The 10,416-nt window shown below is 42.6% G+C and overlaps 1 protein-coding gene across 1 annotated transcript; it reads left to right on the top strand.

Moving 5' to 3' along the window:
- Positions 1-6,290: 6,290 nt before the first annotated feature.
- On the top strand, positions 6,291-10,129 carry GPR85 (G protein-coupled receptor 85). The gene is made up of 2 exons (XM_088055809.1): positions 6,291-6,360; positions 7,500-10,129. The coding sequence occupies exon 2, from the start codon at positions 7,675-7,677 to the stop codon at positions 8,785-8,787; it is 1,113 nt and encodes a 370-aa protein (XP_087911935.1). The 5' UTR covers positions 6,291-6,360; positions 7,500-7,674; the 3' UTR covers positions 8,788-10,129.
- The last annotated feature ends 287 nt before the right edge of the window (positions 10,130-10,416 follow it).

The raw sequence follows: 10,416 nt of genomic DNA, 5'->3' as shown, positions 1-10,416 counted from the left end.
AACTAAAACTGTTAATGTAATAAGAATTTCAATGCTTCCCACAAGCAAAACTGCAAGTTCAGAATAATTCACACTAAAAGACTTGTTATACATACATACAAAATAATGACCATCCTCCACTATGAAAAAAATCTACCCAAACAACCCAAAACTTGAACTAAACAAGTTGCATAAAGATTACATATTGAATATTACATTATTTACATATTTGCATGGAGAGATCCAAGATGAAAATATTAGAGAAATACTCTCAAGTGTTCTCAACCATTCAAAAATACTATCTCAACAAATGTATCTTCTTGAAACCACTTCTTCAGATACTATGAAGTTCCTTTTTCTTTCCTTCCATGGAGCTCAGTCATTGATCTGCATTACTATGGATGTGACTGGCTTTATCTTTTTTAAGTTATCACTCATTCTTGGCTGTGAAAACAAGCATTTTGGTAATTCTTCAGCACAGGACAATACATATATGGTGCACAAACAACAGAGACAGCATATGAACCTTTCTTTGACTCACTAATACTCTTTTTTCTCTTTTTTCCTTCTACTCATATATGTAAAGCCACCATTCCTGAAGTCCAGCAATTTAAAAATGCACCTTATCTTTCTGCAGGCACAAGTAATTAGCAATGAAATTTAACATTGTTAATTACTCATGGCCACCATCAAGTTAATTTTCAGTTTTAAGTACCTGATATGCAAGTGAAGTCAAGTAATTCCATGTCCACACTACCTAAATTGCACAATAACTAAACTTAACACTGCAACAATGATGTAGCAGTTTATCTACAAAACCTAGACGCAAAAGATGTGTCCAGTCTTTCAAATGCAGTCCTAGTGAACAAACTGGTAAAAGATATTTAGAAGCCTAAGGATACAGGTAAGGATCTAAAGGGATTTTTAGAAGCATATAGATGCCTCACTCCCATTAGTCACACAGAGCAGTTTTCCTCTGCAAGACAAAACATTATTCATATGTTTGTCAAATAAGTGTATTTGCATTTAAATCTTCATTTATTCCTTTGTAAAAGTGCAATATAGATCTACTTTTAAGAACCAAAATTAATTTTCAAAGGCAACTATGAATTCTTTCATACTGAATTAAATGTTTTTGAGAAATATTTATAAAACATCACAGGGTGTGGCTAAATGTTAACATTAAAAAATGTAATTATTATCCTTAAGAATTGTTATAGTCACATGAATATAATTTTGTTGTAGGTGAAAACGTGCATCACTTATGCAGAGACCACTAAAGAAATTTTCAGTGTGGGGTGAAATTTACGTTTGTGTCGAGAGCCAACCCAGGAGCCAGACACTGCCAACAAATGTCTTTCCTCTGAAAACACTTTACTAAGGATAAGAACTAAATATATTGCAGGTGACATTCTCTATTGTGCAGGGGTCCCACACAGGTCTCTGTATTATATAAGTCCTACTTAAATACTACTCCAAAGCTGCACAGATCTACTGCACAGGCAAGAAAGTTCCCTTGAAAAAATTCCTTGAGCCCTTTGAAAAGGATGAACTTTAGTAGCATCTATCACAGTTTCTCAAGCAATACATAAATCTTGTGCTGGCCTCTGCACAGGGGTGGGCACATCTTGTAGATTAGCTCTCCTGTGTTGTAGAAATATTGGAAAATCCTACAGCACTTAAATTTACATTATGTAGAATGGGTTGACACCGCATATATACAAATTTTAAGACATTAGTTACTGAAATGTTCAAGACAAAAGGGACTTGAGTATTTTAGATTTTAGCTATTGACAACTTCTGGCCCCATGCTGAAATCCTCATTCCACTGAAATAATTGAGAGACATTACTGACCTTAGTGAGGACAATATTTCACCCCATCTTTCCAACTGTCATCACTAGCCTTTCTTCTTACACAGTATCAAACTCAGACTCCATTAGTGAGATTTCTCAGTGTCAGACTTCTCAAAAACCTCTTCCATTCTGAGGAAAAGGTTCAAAACACTGGGAATCATCCAGCATCCTCACCTGGTTCACAACGGTAGTACAAAATTTCAGGGCACATATCCTCAAAAGAAATAGATGGCAAGTACCCCAAATGCTGCTTACACACCAAAAAATTCCTCTGCAATAGTTTTAACTGTGCCCCGTTTCTGCACTCAGGTTCCTGGCTCCTTGGCCCTGTGCACCCAACCATCACCTCGTGGGAGTGAACTTCCCAGACCTGCAGATGATATCAAAGACTGAGAATATCAAAGTAGGGTTCTCCAAAAATACTGTCTTGATCTGGAAATGGACGTAGTGGATCTAATTAACTAAAAAGTGTTCCTTGGTCATTCTTGAATATAACCTAATTTTGAAAAAAACCCAAAGACTTGCAATACAGAATCCTCAGTCACCACCAACAACGCTGAGTATTTCACCAGTTATTTTCTTGGCCATGATAATTAAATAACTCAAACAGGAGAAAATGAAAGAGCTCTGTACCATAGCTCTCAAGAACTTTATAGCAGAGCTGTCCAAACCTGGAGATGGTTCTCATCTTTGATCTAAATCAGAAAATCAGCAAAATTGTCTTTCTTCTCTCATTTTCTAGTGAAAGTTCTAATCAATCTGCTGGTAACTCTAATGAGGAACATGAACCCTCTTGTGCTTGTACTCCACTTACATGCTTTCCTTCTACCCTTCCTTTATGGGGCAGAGCAGTACATAAGTAGGAAAAGAAAAAAAACAAAAAGTCAAGGAAAGATATTTATTTCCCTAAGAGTAATCACTTCTGATATGTTTGTTTGGGATCACAGGTCCTCTGTGTTTTGGAGTCTCCTTTGTGTTGCCCTTAGAGTTACCCCCCTTATACTGTGTGGTGGGCAATTTATTAAAGATTTAGGATCTTTTCTTGTGTCAAAACCCCAAGAAATTCTTCTTAGCTACCCCTAATCCACTCACTTTGCAACATGGGCTGCCTCACACTTTTTTTCCTGAAACTTTCATATCTCTAGGCCAGCTATTTTGAAGAACTAGCTAGCACAGATGTCATCACCTGTCCTTACATAGCTCTTCTCCCTGCCTTCCAATTGTTCTTACTTCCTGGAGCCATCTTTGTCTGACATCTGCCTTCACCTTCCAGATTCTCAGCCTCATGACTCTTGGATTTTTTTTCCCTACATGGAGGACGTGACCTGCTACCTGTGAAACAGGTAATGAGACATTATGTCACTCCACTCTCTTACTTTGTGACAAAAGTTTCTGTTGACTGACTCTACCCTTACAACAAACAGAATGGAGTTCAAGCCATATCATGGATTTGTGTCTCAGAATGAGATAACCTGTTCCCTAATGCATCTATTTCTCAGCAATGATAGGAAACTAACTTTGTTATGTGTCACTTCAATCTTGATATCTGTATTTTGTTGAACAAAATTAGAACACTTGTTCTCAGGTTACGCCTATGAAGACAAATGGATTTATGCTGAACTGGTGGTTGAACACTGAATGAATTCTGAAGTTCACAGATTACTTCTAAGTAGTTTGCTACATGTCTAAAAGGAGAGCAAGTTTTAAAATGTTATATAGCAACAAATTTTGTAACATCTCTAAAAGAAAGCCCAGACAGAAAAAAGTTAAATCCTACGGCACTGGATCTATTTTTTTACAATGATGATTGTGTTGCATTGTTTACTCCTAAAAACATCATCATTCTTACACATATCAGAGTGTATTTGGTCCTGACCATGACCATACTACAGTCATTCAGTACCACATATTATAAATCTTCCTAATCCTACTTTGCAAATGTTTCATTTTCATGCATGGCATTTAGAGAACTCTTTGCTACATTAGACAGATCATTAAAGCTACTTCCTTGCCCTTCACATTTTAAGAATTACTTCAAAGGTCATTGTTTGTGTCACTGTGGCTACATATATTTAACAACAAAGAAAGGATGCCTGGAGGGTATCTGCATAGCTTAGGTGATTGTGACATGAGAAGTGCAACTTGTACTAACTTTAACAACCACCCAAAATGCCAGTTTTTCAAAAGGGACCTAACACCTGCCACCCCATAGATGGGCACCATCATGTCCTCATAATTACATTTGCAGAAAAGAATTTAAAATCGTGTGGTACCTAAGCTTTGTGTCAGTTTTCTGCCCAAGAATAAATTTTATCTGAAACAAGTCACATGGTTAAAATACTGCAATGTTGGTTTTAAATAAGTGTATTTTCCAGTGGTTGCAGACCTCTAGGCTTGGTCAGGCTACTACTGAAGCTAATTTTGGCAACCAATTCCAACGCCTTTTAGTGAATGTCAAAAAAAAAAGAACCCAAAACTGATGACAGCCTTAAAAAATGCCTGTAGTCTACTAACGGGCTCAAAGATGTGACACACATTATGAATCAACCCTATAAATCTGTCCCACAGAAGGATTTATTCTGGCTTGAATGGAAGCTCCCAGAGAAGTTCCTCAGGATCCAAATCTCTCGACCCAAAACAAGCTGTTCCTCAGCTGCCTTCCAGCCAAAGCCAATTACTCTTGGGGCACGGCTTTCGTGTTCCCACTTCTCCCGGATAAACTTCCATACAAACCGAAGAGGCGGGAGGGCGGAGGGATCCCAACCCTTCCCGCTTCCTCCCGCTTTTGCCGCGGTGGCACCAGCGAGGGTCAGTGCCAGCGGGTGCGGGGGCCGGCGGGAGGCCCCTGCGGCGGCCCAGGCCACAGCCCGCCGCCTCCCGGCGCCGCCGCCCCGGCCCACCGGCCCGCATGACATCATCGGGACGGCTCGGGATCGATCCCCGCCGGCCGCCGGCTCGGGCGGGCGCTCCTCCGCGGCGGGCGCCGCCGCCGCCCTGCGCGCCGAGGGGGAACGCCGGCCCTGCCGCGGACGGAACAGGCTGACACCAGATCCGTCCCCGCCGCCATGCAGCGAGCGCGCTGACAGCTCTGCGCCGGCTTCGGGCTGCGCGTCGGAAAGCTGCTCCACGGGCTGCCGGGGGGAAAGGTGCGGTGTCCTCACGGCCCCGCGGCGAATGCGCCCTCCGCGAACAACGGCACTTGTAAAAGGAGCCCTCCCTGGCTCGGGGGTCAGGAAGAAGGAATTCACCGGGTGGGAATCGGGAGGAAGGAAAACGAGCCACCAGCGGGAGGATCAAGCAGCGGCAGCTGAAGAAACCGCCCGGTCCCTCTCCTGACAGGCTGCGACGCGCAGCGCGGCGGGCGCTTCCAGACCCCCGTTGTAAGCGAGTGGGGCGGGAGGGGGAGCCCAGAGGCATAAACAAGGAGCGCAGGACCTAATTCCTTCCCCTCCCTCTCCTCACTGGCTTGCCCAGGCTCGCCAATAAATCCAGCTCGGCTATACATCGCGATGGGAACGTGCTGCCAAGGAGGCTGCCTTCCCGTCACTGAGGATGCTGCCTTCCCCTCACTGAGAAGGCTGCTGCCGCCGGGGCTGCCTGCACACCACTGAGGACGCTGCTGCTACCGCGGAGGTTGCCGTGCCCTCTCTGAGACAGCAGCAGCTGCCGCCGCCGAGCTCGCCGTGCCCTCATTGAGGCGGCCGCCGCCGCTGCGTTACAGGGAGAGATTGTGGCGCTGCGACAGGGGAGGACGGGGCTCGGCGCGCAGGGGGGAGGCGCGGTGAGCATGCGCCGCCCGAGCCACTGACTGGATCCTCAGCCAAGGTACCGAGGCAAAAAAAAAAAAAAAAAAAAAAAAAAAAAAAGAAATTTAAAAAAAAAAAAAAAAGGAAAAGGATTGAGAGAAAGAAGAATGAGTGACGGTAGAGGAGAATAGGAAAGATCGCCAGGGTAAAGCAGCCCCCGGTCGGCGGGAAGGAGCAGCTCTGGCATGTGGGGATCTCCGGCACCAACAGGTAGGAGGAGAGGGGCTGGGGGCTCCGAGGGCTGCCGCGGCTGCAGGTGCGTGCTGGGAGGGCTCTCCCGCTCAGGGGTGCGGGGCTTATTTCCAAAGAAGTGGCATGATGGAAGCCCTCACAGACAATGCCTCTTCCGCTCTCCCCAGCTCCCCGCCGCGGGGGGCTCTCGCACGGCTCCGGCAGATGCGGCTGATGCCAGGCAGCGGCACCCGGGCTGCCTTGCAGCGCGGCGCAGTCCAGCCCTGCATGGCCGGGCGTGGGGGAGCGGCTGTGGCCGTGAGTGCGTGTGTCAGCGGCGGTGTGAGTGTGGCAGCAGTGGCGGTGCACAGCGTGCGGGCTGTGTGTGCGGAGGCAGGGCCGGCCGCCGCGGGGACAGCTCCACGGAGGAGGGGGAGCGGCGGGGCTGGCGGGAGGGGGGAGGGGGAGCCTGATTTCATGGTTTTAAAACGATGCCATGATCTGATCAGCCTCTGTTTACACAGCAGCAATCAGGCTCTTTTGTGGACGGTAAGAATGCAAGGATTTTGCTGGGATTCAGTGGGAATATCCTTTGTACACCCGAGGTGGCATAGGAAACACTTCGTGTGAATAACGAAGGAGCCTGATCATGCCTGCTGTGGCTCCTGTCCCTGGCTCTGGAGGGAGAAAAAAAGAAAAACAAAACAAAACCAAACCAGGAGGGAAAAAAAAAAAAACCAAACAAAGGCAGCAACAGACTGTTCTTTATTTTATTTTATTGCATGAAACGTGTTCTGGTACGATTCACTGGGAGGATTAATGGGAATCGCGGAGCCCTAATTAGCTTGAAAAAAATAAAAAAAAATCCCAAAACCCAAAAACAATTTATGTGTTTATTTAAGCATAACCAAAACTAGCCCTCCCGAAAGGATGGGCATTATATCTTGGCTGTGCTGCCTATTTTTGCTCAGTATTTACACTGACCGTTGCTTATTATGAATTATGCCGAGGCTTTAACAATTTGCATTAAAGCACGGGGGAAGGAGGGGGGAGGCCGGGGGGACGACACCCTAAAGCATACTGCTATCGACTGTCTAGATACCTGTTTCTCTTAAATGATAAAATTATGGTTTATAGCAGGGAGGGAGGGGGATAGTGAATACTGTTTCTCACAAAATGCATAAACTAACACTGTGTGATTAATGTGCTTTGGTGACTTGGGTTAAAAAACATAAATTCTGCAGGGTTTCTTTGGGTGTGATCCATATCAACACAGCAGTTACCTCTTAAAACATTGACAAATACTGTAGCCATAAAATAAATGTAGGTAATGTCAAAGCATCAGCAGTCTTTGGGGATTTTTTAAAAAATATGTCAATGATTAACTCTTAGGCTTGCAAACTGGGAATCTTTTGATTCATAAAATCTCTGAGGCTTTAACTGTGGAATTTAATGTGCTACCAAATATAAGGGGCATTGGTCAGTCGTGAAACTGTAACATGCCAAATCTGCCAATAGTCAACCATACTAAATAGTCAGAAAAAAAAAAAGCCTCATGTTTTTTAAAAATAAACAATAGTACTCAAATTTACAACTTCATTTGGTTCTCCATAAATTAACATCTTTGTTAGCACTTTCTGACATCATTTTGTGTTAACTTAAGAACTGATAGCTCGATTTTTTTTCAGATATTTTGATGGCATGACAAATCAGAAAGAAGAGGATGTACTGTATGACTAGACACAAGATCAGTTCTGTTTGTGGATTACATTTTCAGTAAGATGTATGGATCTATTTTTTCCTTGTTCTTAAATATAGATCATGAGACTTGACTGAGGCAATATACATATCATCCATCCATCTATGGCGAACTACAGCCATGCAGCTGACAACATTTTACAAAATCTCTCTCCTTTAACAGCTTTTCTGAAACTGACTTCACTGGGTTTCATAATAGGAGTCAGTGTGGTGGGTAACCTTCTGATCTCCATTTTGCTAGTCAAAGATAAAACCTTGCATAGAGCTCCTTACTACTTCCTGTTGGATCTTTGCTGCTCAGATATCCTCAGATCTGCAATTTGTTTCCCTTTTGTTTTCACCTCAGTAAAAAATGGCTCTACGTGGACGTATGGGACTCTTACTTGCAAAGTGATTGCCTTTTTGGGGGTTTTGTCCTGCTTTCACACTGCTTTCATGTTATTCTGCATAAGCGTCACGAGATACTTAGCTATTGCCCACCACCGTTTTTATACGAAAAGACTGACCTTCTGGACTTGTTTGGCTGTTATCTGTATGGTGTGGACTCTCTCTGTAGCCATGGCTTTCCCCCCAGTTTTAGATGTGGGCACCTACTCATTCATTAGGGAGGAAGACCAATGCACTTTCCAGCATCGTTCCTTCAGGGCTAATGATTCCTTGGGATTTATGCTTCTTCTTGCCCTTATCCTCCTAGCCACACAGCTTGTCTACCTCAAGCTGATATTTTTTGTTCACGATCGCAGGAAAATGAAGCCAGTCCAGTTTGTTGCAGCAGTGAGCCAGAACTGGACTTTTCATGGTCCTGGAGCGAGTGGTCAAGCAGCTGCTAATTGGCTGGCTGGATTTGGAAGGGGTCCCACACCTCCAACCTTGTTGGGAATCAGGCAAAATGCGAACACCACAGGCAGGAGGAGGCTACTGGTTTTAGATGAATTCAAAATGGAGAAGAGAATCAGCAGAATGTTCTACATCATGACATTCCTCTTTCTGACCTTGTGGGGTCCCTATTTGGTAGCCTGTTACTGGAGAGTTTTTGCAAGAGGGCCTGTAGTACCTGGGGGATTTCTAACAGCCGCTGTCTGGATGAGTTTTGCCCAAGCTGGAATCAATCCTTTTGTCTGCATTTTCTCCAACAGGGAGCTGAGGCGCTGTTTCAGCACAACCCTTCTTTACTGCAGAAAATCCAGGTTACCAAGGGAACCTTACTGTGTTATATGAGGGAGCATCTGTAAATCTTTAGCCTTGTGAAACACTACCATTCTCTGCTAAGCAATTGTGGCCTGTAGCCATGTCTTGAGGAGAAAATCAAGAACGGGATGTCAGCAGCTGTAAGGATTTGGGCAACATTCTGCAGTCTTTGCAATAGCTCACCTCTAATCCTGTTTTAAACCTAAACATGTTCCTGCTGACCACTGCTGAAGGTTTGTAATTAAGAACAAAGGACTGAACTACTGCCCTGAATTCCTTTATGTGGTTGAAATCTAGATTATGAAAGTAGCAGGTGCTAAGTATCAGTGCTAAATGCTGTGTATATCACTACATAAAATAAGAACATCAAAAAGATTAGCATTGGACATCTTAATAAATTAAGTTGATATGAGGTTAATGTGTTGATAAAACTAATTTTAGACATCTGAAGACCTTTAAAACATTTCATACAATTATTATTTTGCAAAGACTGAAAACTGGGGACTCAAGTACTGTAACTGATTAAAGATGTGCCATGCATTATTGGATTATCACACTTACAAATCTGTTTGCCTTGTGAGTAAGTTTTGGGGAGCATTCCAAAGCAGTATATTTGTTCAGATTTTGACTTTAAGTTTTTTTTCTCCAAATATATTACTCTTTCTAATTACCATTTTCCTTAACAGTGAAATTACTAACATTTAACTGTATTCTGTGTTTTTTGCTGATTTGGTATAAAGTTTAATAGACTCTTATTTATATTTTTTAAAAAGCTAGATATCAGTCTGTTAGGCAACGTTAATGATAATATCCAGTCATAATTGAACAGTTATAATTATACAGAATAAACACATGTTGCCTTAAAGGGTTATCTAGTATCTTCCATTTTGTTTAGCATTGAAGCAAATAAGCAAGGAAAATTGAATCGATAACTCTGGTCAGTCATTTGGGAGTGCATGAAAGATCACTTAGTCCTCTTTTTTCCTTTTTACTCCAATGGTTCCCAAAATCAATATGCACATCACTGGGATTATGTGATTTTTTTCCTAGGTGTGCCGCCCTTTCTAGTTTGTTCTGGGAGACACAGGCAGTTGATGTATGTTTATATTTTAAGACAGCTGTCATGGGGAGACCGCAGCCTTAGTATGATATCTTGCACAATTTGTGAAGCATTTATTCTACTGAAGGCACAGTCTTGTTTATATTTTCTGCACATTTTGGTGTATTGGTTGTTTTAAATTATTTAAGTTTTAACTTGTGAAAGCATATAATATGATTTCTTAGTATTTTAGAAATACATTAGAGTCTGTGAGTCTTTCCTTCTTTAAGATACAGATGTGTGGATTTCAATATAAAGTTGCATTTGCCAAAATTTACCTGTGTAGCTTGTTAATTTTCTTGGAATAAAATTTTACATTTTTCCAGTTATACAATTAACCTTTTTTATTTTGTCTAGTGAGCTAGCATGAAGTACTGAGAATGTAGCCATTATGAATTATTATCCTTTGCAGTCACTGTATTCCCAAACTGTAAATGCATGAATGATGGGGACCACAGGATTGATAAATTATATTATCTGCAGTAGCACTATTGTGTAGTTTATCATAATTACCCATCTATCTGTTCTAATATGTCAGTTATATTTAAAGTTACAACACA

The sequence above is a fragment of the Pseudopodoces humilis genome, chromosome 5 (assembly GCF_049639895.1).
Source record: "Pseudopodoces humilis isolate 2021_Gansu_Grassland_sample_001 chromosome 5, ASM4963989v1, whole genome shotgun sequence".
NCBI classification, from domain to species: domain Eukaryota; kingdom Metazoa; phylum Chordata; class Aves; order Passeriformes; family Paridae; genus Pseudopodoces; species Pseudopodoces humilis.
This window is presented reverse-complemented; position numbering and strand designations above follow the sequence as displayed.